General features: G+C 35.4%; 1 protein-coding gene across 1 annotated transcript in view; it reads right to left on the reverse strand.

The window, feature by feature from the left end:
• Window positions 1–22,043, reverse strand: part of Cdh19 (cadherin 19) — a 53,776-nt gene extending 31,733 nt beyond the window's left edge. The window contains exons 1-2 of the mRNA XM_004654636.2: window positions 21,958–22,043; window positions 2,890–3,178 (exon numbers count right to left, since the gene is read on the reverse strand). Of these exons, the coding sequence (XP_004654693.2) occupies window positions 2,890–3,178; window positions 21,958–21,974 (306 nt within the window). The 5' untranslated portion in view covers window positions 21,975–22,043. The remainder of the gene's footprint in view (window positions 1–2,889; window positions 3,179–21,957) is intronic.
• Between the last annotated feature and the right edge of the window lie 298 nt (window positions 22,044–22,341).

A 22,341-nucleotide genomic window follows, 5' to 3' on the forward strand; every position in this document is an offset into this window, starting at 1 on the left:
AGCCTAAGGAGCACTGTTTGACACTCCAGGTCCTAAGTAGGCCAGACCCATGAGGTGACACAGGTGCACAAGGATGCACATGCACACAAGGTGAAGAATGTATTTGGAGATCAATTGCAGTTGCTGGAGGCCCTAGAATACCAATTCTCTCTCCCTCTCTCTTTCTCTCTCATAAAAAATAAAATAAATAAAAACTAGAAAACTAGCACCCAAGCTCACTTTTCATTCTATGTCACCTTTACCTTGATAGTTTTTATTTTCTCGTAATGTGAATAGAATTTGCTAGCTCATGATGCTAAGAAATTAATGAAAATAGACTTTATTTTTCCACTCAGAGTGTCAAATGAGTAAAGAATAGACCATTTTAGATGGTTTAATTTTATTTAGCTTGAGAATTTGTTCAATATAAGAATTAAATAAAGAACCTTTATTAAGTAAGTAAATGTATTCCAAGTATACACTGGGACAATTTTCAATGACTAACAAACTTTGTGTTTTCTGTGTGTGTGCAGTGTGTGTGATGTGGAATATGCACATATGTGTTCAGATGCATATTCCATGTGCAAACAGGAGCCATAGGAGGAATATGAATTCCCTTCTGTATTCCTTCACACCTGTACTTCCTTATGAAAGGATCACCCTAACACCCGAATTTCTATCACTAAAGCTCAGTGATCCATCCTAACCCCTATGGATTGGGGTTACAAACATGCATACTCACGCTTACCTTGTCCATATTTGTAGTGGGAACTTGAACACTAGTGGTCTCACAACCCCGGAGCACTCCGTGAGTGCCAAGTGCTCATAACTGCTAAGCCATCACCCCATTTCATCCTTGTTATTTTTAAAATTATAGGCCTTAAGGTGAATAAATCTTCTAAGTGTTTGACTGATTGCCATAGAATGTACACACACACACAGGTAAAATATTTTTCTATTGAGTTCTAGTATACATGTGAAAATTTGCTATATTTTTACTACTATATTTTCTCAATATTATACTATTCTCAAGTCGGTAGGCCAATATCACTAAATGTTTGCTTAATTGTATTTACTCATTTAAATCTCTCTTAATGAATACGTCATATTTGGGAGACCTTATCTGCAGTCTATCTTCGTTATTTATTTAATTACAAGCACCAAAAATCCAGTGTCATTCTCTGTAAAAATAGTTATTGGTACGTTATATATTCTGTGTTAAATTGTTAAGTATGGGTCAATATAGAAAATTCAGGAAGAATTTCATAAAATGAAATAATTGACAAAACCACTCTATCTATTCTTTTGATTTACCTGACTTCATCCTAGAAAATGATATATTTTATTTGTAGCAGGTACACAAACATGGCTAATTATTTTATTTATTTGAGAGACAGATATATATTCATTTGAGAGAGAGTAAGGTAGACATATAGATGAGAGACAGAGAAAATAGGCACACCAGGGTCTCTATCCACTGCAAATGAATTCCAGATACATGTGTCACCTTGTGCATCTGGCTTATGTGGTTACTGGGGAACTGAAACTTGGTCACTTAGCTTTGCAGGCAAGCACCTTAACCACTAGTCCATCTCTCCACCACTGGTTTAATTTTTTTTTTTAATGATTCCAAAATAAGCATTGAATGTACACATGCATATGTGGCTGATGGAATGTGTGTGTGCACTTTTCGTGGAATCCTAATTCCATGCTAACCCTGCAGCTCTCTTGGATGGAGTAGGTAAAGACAGCTAATGAATTCTGAGTGCATCACCCTCTGGGCCCAATTAAATTTTACTGCCAGTTAATGAGCGGCTAAACTTATTTCAGTACATTCATCTAGAGAAAGAGACTTAAGGGGAAGGACACACTATTGTAATTACCTGTGTTTAAAGGAAACCAACTAACAATAAAACCCAACCAACATAAATTGAAGATGTTCTGTCCTATTAAGGAAAATTCCTTAAAATATATTCTCCTAAGAAACTGAACATAATTATGATTTGTATGCCAATGTCAATAATCAAATGGAGTATGTAGGCACCTCGAGTTCCTAGACTGTAAAAAGAGATGGTATTTATGTGTTTCATTAAAAATGAATGAGGAGTAAGTCAACACCTATTAAAAAGACAAAACGAGGCTAAACATTGTTGGTGAATAGTATTGGTTCTTTTGGTTCCTTTGATGCATATCCAAATGCAGCACCATTTCACTTCTAAGGCGCTGGTGCACTTTCATACGGAAAAGGGAAATTCTAAACACAGAAATTTAAACCTTTCTAGTGATTTCCTTATAGAGTATGGGCCTCTTCACTGACCAGAACATTCTTAACTCATTCATATCACACTCTCATAAAGTCATCAACTTCATTATGAAGTCCTGGACTGGAGAGATGCCTGAAAATGGGCTGAAGAGATGGTTTAGAGGTTAAGGCGCTTGCCTGCAAAGCCTAAGGATCCAGGTTGGACTTCCTAGTACAGACCTAAGCCAGATGCACAAGGGGGCGCCTGCATCAGAAGTTTGTTTGCATTGGCTAGGGATTTTGGCATGCTCATTACCTCTCTCTCTCTCTCTCTCTCTCTCTCTCTCTCTCTCTCTCTCTCTGAAATTAAAATTAATAGATAAATAAATACACTAAAAAATGAAAAGAGGGGCTGGAGAGATGGCTTAGTGGTTAAGCGCTTGCCTGTGAAGCCTAAGGACCCCGGTTCAAGGCTCGATTCTCCAGGACCCACGTTAGCCAGATGCACAAGGGGGTGCACGCTTCTGGAGTTCGTTTGCAGTGGCTGGAGGCCCTGGTGCACCCATTCTCTCTCTCTCTCTCTCTCTCTTTCTCTCTCTCTCTGTCTCTCTCAAATAAATAAACAAAAATTTTAAAAAAAATGAAAAGAAAGGCTTGAAAATAATTACCCGCCCTACATGAAGATGAGGGTCCATTTCCTCTGGGACAGAAAATTGGTTCCACACCCAGCCGCGCTTTGCTCTCAGGTGAGAGCCTGTTTCATACTCAGCCTTCGCTTTCAAAGTCTCTGTGACCGCCAGGCAAGGCCACCAAACAGGAGCCACCAGCAGCCAGCATTTCATGACAAGGGACGTCATCTTGATGTTGTTTGGATTCCAACTCTTAACTCTTCTGAGGAAAACAATGTTGCTAGCAAAAATTTTATGCTCCTTGACAATCTTTCCCACTCTTGAATGACTTTTTTTATTCATAAAAAGAGAGAACAAAACAAAATTTTAGCATTTAAAACATAACATTTTTAAGTCATAATTACTAAAGACAGGTTACAACTTTTACAACATGGGAAAGTGGAAGAACACTGACATTCTATTTATCTTCCAATTAAGCTAGTTAATTGTATTTTGTTGCTCAGCAATTATTTGGTTGGAATATTATAATTTTTTTCTGTTCAGGCATCATTTGTCTTCAACAGCATTCATCAATCTCCCTGAGAGTTGGAAGTTCCTGTAACAATCTCCTTGATTGATAGTTGACACTGAGATAGATTCAATTTTATTACTATTTAATTTGCTTTTCTCCTATCTCTGTTTCCAAAAAAAAAAAAAAAAAATGCTAATTGATTAAAACAGCAGTCAAACCAGGAGAGAGTAAAACATCATGTATTTCTCCTCTACTTATCTAATGGAGATGGGCTTTCACTTCCAATCTCTCAAGTTATGATATTTTATGTAGTTAATCAAATAGACAGAATAACAATTCTATTTAAACCTGAGAGATTTAATAATCAGTTTTATGAATGCTTTAAAATCCTCTAACAAGAATGCTTATGTTTTCAAATATGAAAGGCAATATCAGATAAAGCCATCTCCAGCTTAAGGAAGAAATAAAAGATTTTAAAACATACAAACTGATAATGCATGGATAGAAATGGTTCGATGTTTATAAGATGAAAATGGGACAGAAAGGGTACTTTCCAGTAAATATTTCTTTTATGTTTTTGTTTTTATTAAGTAGAAACTGTGTAAATCAACCATGTGCTGCTACTCTTCTCTCCTCTGTCCCCATTCCACCAAATTTGATTTCATTTCCCTCTTATAAAGCAATCAAGTGAAATCCCCAAATACTAATAAGGTCATTTTCAGAAAAGCCACCGCATCCCAGGTTAGAAGGTTTTACTCATGACCTTGTTTTCAATATTCGGCTTGCAATTTTGAACAGCTCCTGAGAAAATGTTTAGGTCTTTGAATCTTGTTAGGAAGGGTTGATACAAAACACTTAATTAAGAAAGAGCACAGGGATTCTGTTTCATCTCTAGTTTCCTTCAAGGAAGGAAGTACATTCTTTATTATGAGTTTACTTAATGAAGGTCAATGAAAAAATTCAGCTGGGATGAAACAGTGTGAATTTCAGCCATGGATTAGAGATTTTATATTTACATACTATACTGTTTGGAATATAAGTACGTATTATATATGTATATATGTACCAGTATGACTGATATATATATACATACACACTAATACCCATGCTGGAGCCTGAATCAAAGCTTTGAACATAACACATGTAAGCATACTGCAGTAAACCATACAGCTACATCGTCAAGCCACTAAATAGGCGTGTGTTTCTGTGTGTGCATCTGTGCCAATGCTGTGAATTTTTTGACTTCCCATGAATTATATTTGGAAAAAGTGCAATGTCTTGTGCATAATGCATAAGACATTTTGTTGCACTTTTGAAGTATATTAATGATGAAATAATTAGAATTTCAGAATTAACAACTGTTTTATCTGTTAACTTTATATTCTGATTTTTCGTGTCTCAAACAGCAAGACTTGAGCTGGAGAGATGGCTTAGAGGTTAAGCGCTTGCCTATGAAGCCTGAGGACCCTGGTTCGAGGCTCGATTCCCCAGGACCCACGTTAGCCAGATGCACAAGGGGGCGCATGTGTCTGGAGTTCGTTTGCAATGGCTGGAGGCCCTGGCGCGCCCATTCTCTCTCTCTCTCTTTCTCTATTTGCCTCTCTCTCTCTCTGTGTCACTCTCAAATAAATAAATAAAAATGTACAACAACAACAACAACAACAAAAAACAGCAAGCCTATTCTCATTCACACCAATTCACCATGACCATCTTAAACACTAATACAATGCTAATATTTTGTTACCTATAAATAGGTGCCATTTTTAAGAGTGAATGAAATTTAAAACATAATCATTTAACAATTTAACTATTTAACACACACAGCATATGTGCTTTTTATGAATACATGCATATTTTTGTAATTCTCTTTATTTTTGAAAAATGAAGAGAGGGAAAGAGAGAGATAGGTATGGAAAGGTAGATAAAGGGATATGTTGGGCCTGCAAACAAACTCCAGACTCAGGCACTGCATAATGCTTCTGGCTTTCCATGCATATTGGGGAATTGAACGCCAGCAAGCAAACTTGGTAGCAAGTAAATTTAACCACTGAATGAACCATCTTCCCAGCTTTAATTTTTTTTTTATTCATTTGTACATGAGAGAGAGGGGTGGAGCATGTACTTTTAAAAGTCAAAATACCACTGAAAATCAAAAATCAATCTTTCTTAAATCAAGTATGCATCCAGTGTTCAAATATAATATCTTCAAACATCATGGAATCAAGATTGATATATGTTCATACAGTGAGATGTGTCACTTTCTGTCCTCTCAGTTTATGTGATGAATAAATAAGTCATTTGTTCCTGCAGTGTTTCCTGCATTCTGGATTTTGCTGGCAGTGTCCCTGTGGTGAGACTTGATGCATTTGTTTACCATATATACTTCATATAAATTACTACAGCATGATTGATGTGCAATTTAAAATATTTATTTTTCAAAAATAATCATGACTGATGATAGTTCCCATGGATAACACACTGAGCCTTAAATCATCTATGCTTTTCATATTTTTTTTCTTTAAGTATTGTGGTAGGATATTTTTATTTTAAGATTTATATGTGGTTTCATGTATTGGAAGTGGAATAATTAAGAGTTTTCTAGTAAAATTTCTTTTAAAATTTTACTATATATGTGGATGATCTCTTCCTAAGTTGAATATTACAGTGATCCCTCAATAAAACATCATGAACAAACCCAAATCAAAAGAAAGAAATAAAATCCTTAGAGATTAATAAGACAATCCTTAAAAAAATGGGATGTTGTTACAAGTTGAAACTGTGGAAGATAATAATGTATTTAAAAAGAATGGATAGGATCTGATTAAACTGAATTATAGTGATAAAGAGAACAATAGAAAATAGGTTTTTAAAATAAAGGCAATTTATATATTCAATAAAATACCCTATCGCATAAAATATGCTTAAATGGGATTGCCAAACAAAACACAGCTTTTAAACAAATTATATGTAATAACCAGTAATTTTAGAATGTCATATCAAATAAATAACATCTATATATTAGAGGATATATGGCATCTGGGCATAATTTTCCAGTGCCCTTGTGTGTGATGGTCCTGGAAATGTGGTGCACCTAGGTACCTTCAGTTTACACTGGGAATAGGAGAAGTGAGATAGCTGAATTTAGCCAGAGAACTTTGGATCAGCATGGTCCCGCTCAGTACTCAAGTGATTGATACTTAGTTGGATTGTGCATGGGAGGAAAGTCAACCCATCTGAGGTAGGGCCACCTGAATGCACTATAGGGTGTAGTCCTTAGACCACACAGAAATTGGGATCTTAATTATCCACAGTGTATTAGAAGAACCACAGTTCGCTTGTACTACAAAAGAATGCTTAATATTTTAAGCAGATTTTTTTTTTCTTCTAGAAAGTTTAATGCACTGGTTTCTCCAGGAAAAGATAAAAGTTAAACCTAAAGGGTCAGAGCTTCCAAATAAATTATCTCTTCTCCCCAACCCCCCCCAAACAAAATACTGATCCACTGATATCAGGGAAGGAAAAATTCCTAATGTCTAGCATCCAATCAATAGAATCATCCATGCCTCTAACAGCAGGACAACAGGGTAAATAAGATTAAACAGTTATGAAAAATATTACACCAAGCTACATTGTATCCTAATCGCACAAAACCATTAATAAAAAGAGCATATCAGGCTGGAGAGATGGTTTATCAAGGTAAGGTGTTTAGCTGCAAGGCCAGAGGATGCCTGCTAGACTCTCGAGGACCCATGTAAGCCAGATGCAGCAGGGGTTTGCTTTCAGTGGCTGAAGGCCCTGGAGTGCCCCTTCTCTCTTTCTGCCTCTTTCTGTCTCTTAAATAAAAAAAATATATTAAAAAAAAAAAGGATTTCAGTCATAGGTACAAGAAAATGATGTGTGTATGGGTAGAACAGAAGAGAAGAGAAGATAGTGAATATCTCATGCCACATAATAAAAACTAGAAGTCAATGTGCTTTGTAACATACTGAATGGAAAAAAGAAAAAAAAAGTGGTGTACTAATAATTAATTTTCAGCTGATAGAAACACTTGTTTTAAAGAGATCAGCTGAAATAGTGAAAAAGTTAATTTAGAGGGCTGGGCATGGTGGCATGTGCCTTTAACCCCAGCACTCGGGAGGCAGAGGTAGGAGTATTGCCGTGAGTTTGAGGCCACCCTGAGACTACATAGTGAATTCCAGGTCAGCCTGGGCTAGAGCAAGACCCTACCTCAAAAAACAAACAAAGAAACAACAACAACAAAAAAGTTAATTTAGAAAGTTAAAAAAAAAAAAAAACACCAATCCTCAGTTTGAGTATAGATGTAAGTTTGCCAATTGTGCCTCATTAATTCCTTTAACATTATAACTTTTCAAAATCTATAATAATAAATGAAGCCATTCTTTTGCACAACAGACAGGAATGAGTATGATTACTCCAATGTAAAATATTGAAAACAATAAATGATTGTTACCAACAATGTACAAAGACACTTTCAGTATTGTAAGAAGTGAATCTGATATGTAAGAATGAGGTAAATGAAGGTATAGTACATAATGAAATAGGTCAAAATATTGAGACTTTCTCAATCCTTGTTGTCCACTGCACAACCTGTAGACTACCAACTCCATGTGGTATGTAGAGATTCTTCACATGCTCAAATGTGGCACGCACACACATATACACACACACACACACACACACACACACACACACATGCATGTACACACATGCACACGCACTCGCACACGCACACACACATACACATTTTATCAGTCTACCAGTAAGCTGTACATACACAAAGGATTCAGAGTGACTCTGGTCTATGACAAAACAGATACAGAGCTTAAATATGTTGCTGAGAAAACAAAAACAGAGTATAGAAAAGGCACTACTTTGGTTCAAAGAGTCTAGGAAGAAAGAACTGCAGATAGATGAGAACATTTGGATCATGATTGTACAAGTTTATTTTCTACTTATTATACTTAGTAGAGCTGTGAGAACTGCATGAGTGCTGTATGGCATAGTACTTGGTATGGACGGCATCTTTTTTTTTTAACAGAAACTCTGGTAATTTCTACAATCATGCTATATTTTCAGTCATGCATATTAAAGCAAATTGGTGTTAAAAATAAAATGTTGTCTAAACGTTTCTTCACATGTTTTACATAGAAATACCAGGATGAGAAAATTTTTCACAAAAGCTTTAAATTGATTAAATTGTGTCACAAATATTATGATATTTTATTATTTTCATTTTCATTTGTCTAAAATATTTGCGTTAAAAGGCAATGAACATAATAATGCCTATATTTTAAAATCAACCTGAAATATCCAAATCAGTTCATGTTTTCATCCTACTGTTGAAAACTGAAAGCAGAAAACGGACAGAAAGAATGTATTCTAGAAATTTCCATGATAATGGGAAGGGAACTTGTTTTAAAGTTAGAATTTCAAAATATACATGGCCCTCCCTCTCTAAAAGTAATCCAAAATATATGTGGTCAGGTATGGTTATATATATGTCTAGAGGCAAAAGAATGATCACAGATTTAATCCATTTTGTGCCACACAGAAAAATTCTGTCTCAAAAGAACCATAAAGAAACATATAAATAAATAACATATATCAAATTATCATTAACTATGAAAAAAAATTACTGGTACATGACAAATCTTCAGTTAAATTTTATAAGTTAAATATTTTTTTACTTTAAAATTGTAAGTAAAAGTGACATCACTTTATAATTCTATATTAAAACAAAGGAGATATGAATTGTCTTCCATTTTCACCTCTTAATTTACATGTATGTGTAAGAATAATGACTGTAATCATAGCAAACTATCCTTGAGTTGTGAAATATCTTTGCTCCATCCACCATGTTAAATTTTTTTCTATAGTTGCCATGTATTTCAGAAGAAGGGAAAATATCTCTTTAAATACAGTCTACTTGTAATTGAACATGATGAAGGTTGTCACCAGTGATAGACTGAGAGACACTCTAGGCAGAATCCACGCAATGGGGCATTTGGGTGAGACCATCAAGCATGCATTTATATAGATAAATTTTAACATAGGAAGTTGTAGCAGACAGCTTCAGGTTCACTGAGATGAACTTTCAGACCAGGCACAGTTATGGAGGAAGGGATATTTATTGAAGCTTACAGATCCAGGGGAAATTCCAGAGAGAAGTACAAGCTAAAAAACCAAAAGCCACACAGAACACTTCAGGAAATCCCACTAGGCACAATTTGCATATCTTTATATTGTAATCTGAAACCCACCACCACACCTTAAGATCCACCCAGTGACACTGCCTCCAGCCAGGTGGCTGCAGATGCAAACTACAAATATTAAAGAACTGAATATATTGGAGGCCTTCTATTCAAACTACCTCATTCCACCCCGGCCCCCAATAGATTTATAACCATTACACATTGTAAATTGTACTCAGTTCAATTTCAAAGGTCCCCACAGTCTTGATCAATTTAAGATATTAAGACCTGTAAAATCAAACAAGTTAAACATTTCTAACATTTAAAGGCACAGAGTAAACATTTTCAACTCATAAAAAGCATAGCAAGGAAAGACTAAAACAATGCAAACTCAACCACCATCAAACTTCTGCAGTTTAAGTTCAATACAACCAGGGACTGACAATCTCCAGATTTTACAATTCTGCCCCTCCAGCTGGGCAGAGTAGCCAGGGAACACTTTCATCTTAGGCCAACAGTGCACTGTATGGTAGCCCTTGTATTGTCCAGGTATATATAAAACTTCCTCAGTTCTTCATGCAAACCACAGTCCATCTCCCAAAGGCTCTTTCAGCCTATCAGGGCATCAGGCCCTACCTCATGTGGCATCTCAGTGGCAGCTACTGGAACCATATGCAATTCACAACAACTGCTTCCATTTTTTATTCTTCTGAAACCAATACCAGGAGTTCAGGACACAGCCATATTCTTAATTCACAGACAAAATAAATAATAAACTGGAAAAGCAGGTTCCTTCCCCAGTCAACTCATTCCAAAAGTATTTGCATTTCTACAATAGTCTTTCCTCAGGCATCCCTTCCAAGGTAAAGCAACTGGACTACCTTCCCTTAAGATTGCTAATGTGTTTGACTATAGCAGATTCAGTAACCTAAAACCAGTCTTAGTGCCTGTAATTTTAACTTGCTTGAGGTTTTCCAGCTTAAAATCTTAAATCTCTCAGTCCAATATCTCTAACCAAGCATATCAGTCCATTACAAATTTAATCTTGAATAAACTCTGGGCCTGGGCAGTAGGACACAGCCAGCCCTTATGCCAGTAGCCCAGTTCCAACAAAGTCCTCTGCAGTCTTTCCTTCCCCTTTGAAAGCTCATAAGCCAAGACTTGAAGTTCAGTATTGTCTGCACTTAGAATTCTCAAACTCTCATCAGAATAGTCCATAAAAATTAGCTTACCACTTCAGAATTCATCTTCATTTGCAAGCACCAAGTCCATGCCTACTCCTTCAAAACAAAGGTTCCAAAAGATTAACATCCACATGGTGAGGTTCATCTCAGTCCACTCCTCTGTACCAAGTTCTGTAGCAGACAGCTTCAGGTTCACTGAGATGAACTTTCAGACCAGGCACAGTTATGGAGGAAGGGATATTTATTGAAGCTTACAGATCCAGGGGAAGTTCCAAATCCAGGCAGAAGAAGCTGGCCTACCTTCAAAGGACCATGCAGAGAGAGAGAGAAGTACAAGTCAAAAAGCCAAAAGCCACACAGCACACTTCAGGAAATCCAGCTAGGCACACTTTGCCTATCTTTATATTGTAACCTGAAACCCACCACCATACCTTAAGATCCACCCAGTGACACTGCCTCCAGCCAGGTGGCTGCAGATGCAAACTACAAACAATAAAAAACTGAATATATTAGGGGCCATCTATTAAAACTACTACAGAAGTCATCACTTATACTGTATTTAAGTGCTAGTGAATTTATTATCTTATTGTTAATGTGTAGACATACTACTATTTCTTAAAGACTTTTCATAGAACAACATATCCCATAATATAAAACACATAAAAATAAAATGAAACTCATGCTGGTACACTATTAATTAATAGAATAATTATGTTTATGTGTGGACATTTATCATAAGTGCTATCATATATTGTATTCAACTAGAACCATATGCTTTTTACTATCAAAAGGGTCATTACACCCAATGTGTTATAGGACATAGGAAAGGGTTTGGTATCAGAAATTTGGGGTCTAGAATAAAATAAACTCTTTGTTCATAATCATACCTAGTATGAAAATAATTTCTCAATTTTATTGACCAAATGTAAGGGCAGGCAGATGTTTAACTATCTAGCCTCTGCCAGGGATGTCTCACCTTGTTTACATTGAATAAAAATCTATAAAAGTCAATTTTAACCTTTGGGCAAAACTTGAAAGCAGATATAGTAAAATATTTTCTTTTATCTCCTTTTAAGATACCTTTCTGCCTCTGGCTATGAAGTATTGAAATTAAATAAAGAAAAGAAAAAAAATATGGATTTGGTGGCTGTGTGGGGGAAGATAAAGCTGGGGCAGGGGGTGAGAGATGGGTTTAATATAGAAACTCAATCCTATTTGTGACCTCTTAAAAATGAAGGGAAACTCGGCAGCTTTATGGAGGCCCTGTACATAGTCTATAAAATAGTTTTGACAGGACCAGTAGGAAGAAATGGCAGAAGAAATGCTTGTTGAAAGATCTTGCTTACATAATGGAAATGGAAATGATATTTTCCAAGCAAAACTTGTAATTAACTGTGTGCCAAATCTCCCTCTAAAATCACTTCCTCAACAGAGCTAAAGAATGAAGAATCTTTATGTCAGATTATTGAATTCTAATTAAGAATATATTTTACAGTTGTTTCTCTGGAACAGCCTTTGTCTCTGCTAAACAATGCAGGCTCAAAATAACCTCACTGGGGATGTGATGCTCCTTTTCTCATTGAATACTATTTCCTTTCAGCATTATGGACTGACAGGTACTTTTCTATTGCTGCTCTGGAATTTAAAAACTGAGTTACTTAGACATGGAGCAGGACTATAGATTAATGACCACCATGCTTTCATCAATAAGCTTTGACAATATTGAGCATGAAAAATGCCTAGTATCAAAAGACAGATTCCAGATGATGAAATTCAAACTTATGACATTTCATTTTATTAAATATATTCTATTTCTTTTTCATTCTTTTCACAAGCTACACACACACACACACACATATACACACAATACTATGTATACGGTGATATATATGTATATCAATACCCTGCATTTATTCATAAATGTTCCTCTACACATTTATAAACATAGATATTAGGGGTCGCATAATTGGGAGGGAATGAATAAAATACTCAAAATTTCTATTAATATGTTAAGCAGTCATTAAGTTAGGCACTGGAAAGTCATTTTGTGTCTATAATGAAAACAGTTGAGTATGGACAAAGTGATGTTTTGATTTTAGGAGAAAATATTGTACGTAAACTCAGGAAAGGGGTGCATCACTGTAACCTAAAATCCAAGTGGAAATTATCTTTGATTTGTAGAAATAAAATTGATTGAAATTTTCCTGTGGCTATTTATAAGTTTCAATAAATGTTCAGGTTATATATTTATACATTTGTCATAACAAATTATATATATATATATATATATATATATATATATATATATATATATATATTATTAATTAGTTTTGTACTCAGTGAATACAGTCAAGTTGGTACTATTGCTAGGCTCGCCCATGCCCTATTGCCTCCTCTTGGCCCCTCCTTGTTGACGTATATGGGTCATGCATTGTGGAGTTAGCCCACAGCTATGGGTAGGATAAATGAATCTGTGTATCATGACCCAACATGTGGCTCTGACATTCTTTCTGCCTCCTCTTCCACAAAATTTCCCTGAGCCAAGTTGGGTTCATTTGGGGCCTGCTTCAATGATGAGGTTTTGGGAGCCTCTGTGTCTCTGCATATCTGATTTGGGAAGAGTTGATTATTCTCTGTGTTGATCTCCTTCAACTGTGTGCTGGTACCCTGTTCACCAAGAAAACAGCACCCTTGCTTGTTTCGCCAATTATTCTTACCTCAAAAGGGCCCCAGCTGAAACTAAGAAAAGTATGATATAATTTTATGTTCTGCTCTCTATATTATAATTCTTGTCTAACTACACTGAGGTAAAAACACGTTTCCCAAGATCGCTCTGCAGAGCTAAGAGTGCAAAGGGCACGTGTGTAGCAAGGAGAGGACTGTGCTCCTGTGACCTGAGGTGGTGCACAGAGCATTGTGCCTAGCACATGATTTTTGTCACCTCCCCATCCCTGCATCCTCCAGAGGTCTCCCTTCTCTCTGCATAGTACCTCCTCTGTATTTTCTCTCATTTCTTTCATCTTTCTTTATTTTTCATGTCAAAATATTTGTTAGTCTGCTGTGGGTATAGGCAACCACTATAGGGTCACCAGTGTACCAGTCAGTTCTTATTGGGAAGACAGTACCCCAGAGAATTCCTCCCTGCCTTTGGCACCTCTTATGTTCTTTCTGTCCACTCTTCCCCTTTATTCATCTTGTTCCTTATTTGCAAACCACTGCACATAGCATCTTCATAAATTCCCCTTAAAAAATGGTGTTTAGGCTAGGGGTGGTGCCACACACCTTTAATCCCAGCACTCGGGAGGCAGAGGTAGGAGGATTGCAGAGAGTTTGAGGCCACTCTGAGACTACATAGTTAATTCTAGGCCAGCGTAGACCAGAGTGCGACCCTACCTCGAAAAAAAAAAAAAAATGGCGTTTAGGGCTGGAGAGAGGGCTTAGTGCTTAAGGCGCTTGCCTACGAAGTCTAAGGACTCATATTTGACTCTTGGGAGCCCATGTAAGCCAGACATACAGAAGTGCAAGTATGCAAGATCACATATCTCACAAGGAGGCACATGTCAGTTTTCTTCTCTCTCTTTCCCTCTGGCAAAAAAAAAAAAAAAAAAAAACTTTTGTGTTTGCCTAAAATAGAGAGAGAGAGAGAGAGAGAGAGAGAGAGAGAGAGAGAGAGAGAGAGTTTAGAATGCTTGAATGTCAGTACTTTTCACTAAGCATGGTTAAGTGACTATGACACATAAGCATTGTCAGGCATGAACCACTCCATGGCACTGCCTGGACATATATTAGCTGAAAATGATCCCACTGTGACTCAGAACAATTATGTTTGCAAAAAAGACCAATTATGACTTTAAGGGTGAAAAATATTATCATCTATGCACTTACACAATTTCATACTGAATCTAATTAGAAACTGTCTTTTCTATGACCTCTTCTTGGTTACATAAAGATAATTATTCCATCTGTGAAAACTTACAAAAAATATAGGCTGGCGGAACACAGAAACGCTGAATGCCACTGAGCTCATGGAGCAAAGCAGATGGCCATTAGGGTAATGTCTCCATCTTTAGGAAGTTAGTGAGTAGGCTTGGTCAAATGATGGATCATAAGACTTATAATTCATGTTGACCAGGAAATCCTACAGCTTTGTAAAACAAGAAGAATTCTTAAAATATAGGGTTCTAAAACAGTGCTAAAATGCAGTGAAAAGTCTTTCTCTAATTTACAGAAGCACCTAACTGGTGTTGTGATCTAAACATGGCCTGTGGGGAAAGGCTGCGCATCCTGTGTGAAACAGTATAAAGTCTTTCATGGACATGAGTCATAGAAACAAGACGTGTCAGCAGTGTTTCTTTCTCACTTGGGAAAATGTTTCCAAAAAGAAAAACAGAGGCTATGGAACATCTTTTTATGCATCCTTTGTTTCAAGCAACCTATATAATACTTTTATGAACAGCCATGTGGATGGCTCGTGGCTGCAAGTCTCATTATAAACCTCAGTCTATTTATTAAAGATATAAATATTACTTCAATATTCATTTCAAAGAAATGTTTTCTATATTCCCATTTTTAAACTCTCATATATACACTTAAACATAGAAACCAGGATGATAATACTAGAGAAATATATTAGGTAAATGGAATTGAATTCCCTTCTGAAATATTCTGTATGAATTAATTTTGGGTTCCCACCACCTTTTTCTTATTAAAGTACATAGTTGCAACATCGCTGGGAAGAACATCCAGCCAGACACAGTTTTATGAGAGGAAGGGCACTGTGTCACACTTGTAGATCCAGGGTAAGTTACATCAATGGTAGAAGAAGCTGGCTGCCATTCATAAATCCAAGCAGAGAGAGAAACTACCACAGAGAGAGAAACTACCACCAAGCATGAACCTGCAGCAAACAGGACCCCAGAGCCTAAAGTTCTCTGCACACTATAGGTGAGAATGCACATCCTTTCCCTGAACACACCCCTAAGCTGGACATCAGGATCTACCCTCAGTGACACCTTCTCCAGCCAGGAGGCTGCAGACCCAAGTGACAAGCTTTTATAAAGTATCTGAGTCTATGACAGACATGTATTTAAATGACCACATTTCATCTTTGGCCTCTAAAGACTCATAAACATCTTACACTTCAAATTGCATTTCAGTCCAAATCCAAAGGTCTCCCTAGTCTTTGCGAACTTTAAGACTGTTCCAAAGTCCCAAATCTCATCAGAGATTCAAGACTATCTCTTAAATTTAAGTCTGATATTACCAAAACAAACAAACAAAAAAAAGTTGCATACATTCAACATATAATGGCACAGAGTAAATATTTCCAGGCAGAAGAAGGTGAGGCTGGGCCAGTGTATAATAAATCACCATCAGGTTAACATCAAGCATCAAAAATCTGTTCTGCTGGGCATGGTGGTGCACACCTTTAATCCCAGCACTTAGGAGGCAGAGGTAGGAGGATCGCTGTGAGTTCAAGGCCACCCTGAGACTACAGAGTTAATTCCAGGTCAGCCTGGACTAGAGTGAGATGCTACCTTGAAAAACCAAAAAAATAAAAAATCTGTTCTGAACAGATATGAGAAAATATTCATTACACACACAGATATTCATCAATAAGGACATTGTTTATCTGTATGTTCATACACACATGTGTGCTGTGTGTCTGTGTGCAGTGTGTAAGCTTGTGCAATCATTCATCCAGCTTCACGTGACCAATGAGGTATACTCACAGGAAACTCTTGAACCAACAATTACAGAAATGCTACATCTCTTTATTTCCTCTTTAATTATCTGCCAATGCCTAATGAATTAAAAGCTTTCACATATTGCAGAATCAATAAATAATGATCTCTACTTCCACTGAAAATGAAAAAAGAAATCTCAAATAGAAAGATGGATAAGATAGTCTTGAAGATTTAAAAAGCCATCAAATACATCATGGTTATTTTCCCAAATCACTCATTACTATGTAAAGTATAGAAAATTTAATAATCATAGAATAAGCCAAATTAGTAAGTTTAATCTAAAATAAGTTTGAGCAATTAAACTTTTCATCCTATAAATACTATTGGTCAAATCTTACACAGGCATACACATTATATAAACAATATAAATGGAATTTTTACTTAAAAACAATATATTTGATTGTCCCAAGGAATTCTTTAATTATTTACTTTTTTTGGTGAGAGCGACAGACAGAGAGATAAAGAGGGAGAGAGAAAGATAGAGATAGAAAAAGAGAGAGAGAATGGATACACCAGGGCCTCTAGCCTGTGCAAACAAACTCCAGATGCATGTGCACTCTTGTGCATCTGGCTTCCATGGCTACTGGGTAATTGAGCTTTGAACTGGGGTCCTTAGGCTTCACAGACAAGTGTTTACCTGCTAAGCCATCTCTCCAGCCCAATTATTTACTTTTTAAATTCTTACTTTCTATTTAAAAATGTATTGTTTCAACTTTTATTGGTATAAATACGTTTTTAGCCAAACTGACATACATGAGGAATAGACAATTGTGTTTAACACTTTTTATTGCTGATGACTGTGATGTACAATACCAAATCAAATACAACATCCAAATTCTTCTTTTCCTAGCTCTAAATCTCACTCTTCACTACACATTGTCATAACCATAGTATCAGTAAATTTATTCTCCCCTCAAAATAAATAGTTAAAAAGTACTTTCAATTGGTGAGAAATAGATTGTTATTTAATGGCATAATATAAATAAGTGTTAAATGAAAACATACTCCTTAGTGAATGCAGTAATATGCGATACAATTTGCTCTTTGTTCCACTTGTGTTTATGAAAGTGTGTCCATGAGGTCTAGCACAAGTTTAAATTCTCTCAGACTAGATAGTGAATTCCAGGTCAGCCTGGACTAGAGCAAAACGCTGCCTCAGAAACAAAACAAATAACCAAAAGCCTTGTTGGCGTTTACCATATTTTGTTTAGTTTAGTATAATATGTAGTACAATGCTAATGGAAGGAGCTGGTGAGATGGTTCAGTCAGTAATACTGATGGCATGCAGACATGAGAACCTCAATTGAAATAGCCACCACTTACATACATGACGGCACTTGTATGTAATTACAGAGCTCAGGACCAGAGTTAGAGATAGGACAAGCTTGCTAGCTTTGAAAATCATTTTGAAAATTAAGTTACATATTTATATTAAATTATATAAAATTAAGTCATGTGTCTATATGATTGTTGTCCATGTTTAATTTAACAGCAGATTTTCTTTTTCCTTTCTTGAACGGCTGTTACAATGACACTGAGGAGGAACCCTTAGAATATGCATACATATATGATTCATATCTAAGACATATGAAGTATTTAATAATTGCTTTCAAAATATAAATGAAAAAGAATGAAGTAGAGCAATAATATCAGCACAACTTCATACATTTACCCGTAACTCATTTTTTTTTCTTTGGGTGCTGGGAATTGAACTGAGTTCCTTCCATGAAAACCAGCATTCAAAATGCTGTCCCCTTATATTAGACTCAGTGGGACCTACAACACAAGCTTCCATAGCCATGACTATGTGTGTGAGTGTGTGTGTGTGTGTGTGTGTGTGTGTGTGTGTGTGTGTGTGTGTATGTGTGTGTGTGTAGGATTTGTAGAAGAATGGATGGAGCAGAGCTCATGTTAAGTCATGCTAAGTGAAACAAGACACTCAGTAATTCAAGTATCACATGTTTTCTTTCATGTGTGGAATTCAGAATAAAGACACTGAAGTTAAAAATCTGACTTGGAGCTAGATGTGGTAGTGCATGACTTTAATCCCAATACTGAGGAAGCATACTTAGAAGGATCGCTGTGAGTTCAAGAGCAGCCTGGGACTACCGAGTGAGTTCCATATCAGCGTGGGCTAAGGTGTAATCCTATCCTACCTCAAAAAAGAAAAAGTTGTGCTGGAGAGATGGTTTAGCAGTTAAGCACTTGCATATGAAGCCTAAGGACCCTGGTTCGAGGCTTGATTCCCTAGAACCCACATAAGCGAAATGTACAAGGTGGCGCATGCATCTGGAGTTTGTTGCAGTGGCTGGAGGCTCTGGTTTGCCCATTCTCTTTGTATCTATCTGCCTCTTTTTCTCTGTGTGTGTAACTCCCAAATAAATAAATAAAATTAAACCAAGACAATTAAAAAAAAAGAAAAGAAAAAGTTGACTTTGTATATAGAAAGGACAAGTGAGAAGGGGAGGAATCTATTGCCTTATACAATGAATATACTCTAGTAACAATGTGATGATACATTACGAATTTCATAGTATTTGCTTAAACAATGCCCTGAAAACAATTTCATAGATACACGTGTGCATGCACATGCGTAGTTACAATAGAATTATAACTTCATATACATTTAAAATATAACTTAAACTAAATTTAATTTAAGCAGCTTTGTTAAATCCATATTTTATAAATAGTATGGAATTTTAATATAAATTTAAATAATAGCTTATGTAAAAATATCATCAAAGGATTATAAATACAGATTTTACATGATCGCTCTGTAGTCAAATATATAGACATTACAAATAGGTATATATGTGTTTGTGTGTGTATAGATATATATACTAACCTATTTACTCAATAAATTTTATAAACAGGTAAAATTATTGCATTTTATATTCGTTAGGTAAAAGCAAATAAAATAAAGACAACCCATATTGTATGTAGCCCAAAAGTATAATTTAGAAGAGATATATTATTGCCTGTTTTCTTCTTATTATATACTACATGGTAGTCTAAACTTTCCATTAACAATTCAAGAAAAGTTTCAAGTATTGCAAAATATATACTTCCGTACTAATAATAAAACTCTGCTCAAAATCCATCCATAGATGTGTTTTTAAGTTTTCTTTATATTAAATTTATCCTTCAGTTGAATTCCATGTTTGCACATTTTTGCTGTGTCATCTTTTTTTATTAAAAAGTCCTCAAACTAATTTTTAAGAAAATATAGCAAAATCTTCAAATTGATTTGGCTACTATTTTACATGAAGGCAGAAAATTGGTGCCATTTTTTTCTTCCGTGTATGCATAGTTTACTCATTTCAAAGTGCAAGTCATTTTTAAAATTTTCACAGTTAAAATTGCCTTGAGTGTTGTAAGTTAAGTGGTGTTCTGAAGTCTTTCCCTTACACTGTTCTGCAAAAGCACAGATTTCATATATCCTATGTCCTCATTGCATTAAGGATGGAAGAAAGGTTGATGTAGTGATCTTCTATGCTGAGTCATTGTATTTAAGTATTATTGTTAAGTTCAAATCCATATTCTAAAGTAGAATTTCTGAAATTTATATATACTCTTCATTTCAGACATAGATTTATGATTCCATCATTGAATAATTTATGAGATAATATGACAAAAAAATCAAACATGCATCATTAATTCAAGGGCCTTATTTAAAATGAGACTGACATTATCTTAAGGGACAATTTCAGCATATTTAAGTGGGTGTGTGAAATTTGAAAATAATATAGTTTTCTAATAAATTTCCAAAAGATTTTTTTCAAGAGTATACCTTATCAGTTGAGGCTGGAGAACAGGGATAAGAAAATCTCGCATGATGTCCTGTTTGTTTTAACACATCAAACATCTTTTAGACCAATGTGGAACGGTTATCTCATTAGGTCTATGCACTGTCCTTGGCAGCACCAAAACAATGCTTATAGTGGTATGATCTACACTTCACTTTAACCTGGCCTCACCTCGTAATGCCAAATTGAAGACAGATATGTTGGATGATCATAGCTACTAAAGGAAATGAGGAGACAATCATCTACTTCCCATAAACATTTCTCTCTGTTGAAAAGCAGTAAAATCCATGTCATCCTCGTGCTTCTTTAGTTTATGATGAAATGACCACATTCATTTAAAGTATTCCTATGGATAATGACCACAGGAAATTTCTAACTGAAAATTAACGAAAAGAAACCCTGAAAACTTGCTTTAAAATTTCTTTTAATTGGAAATGAAACCAACAAGAATAATAGATTACCAAAATACGGAGCCATAAATTGCAGAGATCATTCATATTATGATATTTTCTTAGTTCTTACGATTGTCTTAGTAGAGAACACATGTCAGGAACAAGGAGTTCATTGATTTCTATATTACATGGCCTAGTTACTCAAATTTTATGAATAATAATAGACAAGTGATAAAAATTGTTTATCTTATTAAGATGCACTTTCACTTATTATTGAATTCAATAATTATAAATATATGTAATAAAATATATTTTTCAAATTAAAACATTATGCATGCTTATCATAATTTAAATATGGATGTAAGTGAATTTTGTAAATATGAATGGATTTGTTATATAAAGTTTTCATGCAATTATTAATACATACAAAATATTAATATATCACTTGCATGGAATATTTTATCTAAATAATGTCTTCCTTGCATATATATGTATGTATATGTGTGTGTGTGTATGTATATATATATGTATCCAAAATGAATTTATACAGATAACTCCTACATTAATATAAGGAGACTATTTTCTATTTGACATAAATATTTTGTTGCTGAACATATCCTGTGCTTTTCTATATTCTATATTTAATATGTCTTTTGGCAATCTCACTTCAGAATATTTTATCAATATTAGCTATCCAAGGAGCACTAATTATTATAAGTTAGAGCAAAATATAATGTCACATTTGTATTCTTAATTTAAATTTTAAATAATTCAAAATTAAGGAATATCCTTTTCATAATATATAATCAAAACAATACACTTGTCTGAATGTAAACTTATAATTGTGCATCATAATATTAAAAATGATGTTCAGATTTTATTTTTATTGCAGTCTTTATTGCTTTTAAGAATTTTTAGGGAATGTAGAATTCAGTTATAGCTCAAAAGTTCTGGAAGAAGGAAGTAAAATAAATGCTACATTCTGTAACTGTCTTTAAGGAAATGGCACTTTTCAGATATGTGGGAGACTCCATTCTGAAAAACATTCAACAGGAAATAAATTATTACATTGAAATACTTATTTTGCAATTAAACACATTCTATCATTTAAAAGACAGTAACCTCCTTCTTTCTCCACCTTACACCAAACCAATGCAAGTTGTAAAGAAAGAAAGAGAGAGAGAGAGAGAGAGAGAGAGAAAGAAAGAAAGAAAGAGAGAAAAGAAAGTAAAGAAAAGAAAAAGGCATGACTTACTGCAAACATCCATACATGTGTCTTATCTTCCAGCTTCAAATTCCAGGACGTATGCTGAAACTGAAGTTCTAACTTCAGACCAGCTCTTGAGAAGAGCGGGAAGAAGGTCGTTTTGTTTCACAGGCCCCTCAGCAAACTCCCCATGCACAGCATCTCTCAGAGTCTCAGACACTGTTTAGGACCACAACCCGGTCAGCATGTCATTGCGTGTTCAGTGCTATTTTGGGTGCTGCAGTGGAGGCAGGAACAGTGAGCCTTTGTGTGAACATCATCACCGCTCTCTGTGCTCCTTCAGGCTGAGATTGAAATGGAGACAGCTATGCCAGCAGTGAGTGGGTGCTTGTCTTTCTCCTGTCCTTTCCTCTTTTCTTTTCCTATCTTTTC

This window comes from Jaculus jaculus, chromosome 15, assembly GCF_020740685.1.
Source record: "Jaculus jaculus isolate mJacJac1 chromosome 15, mJacJac1.mat.Y.cur, whole genome shotgun sequence".
Lineage (NCBI taxonomy): Eukaryota > Metazoa > Chordata > Mammalia > Rodentia > Dipodidae > Jaculus > Jaculus jaculus.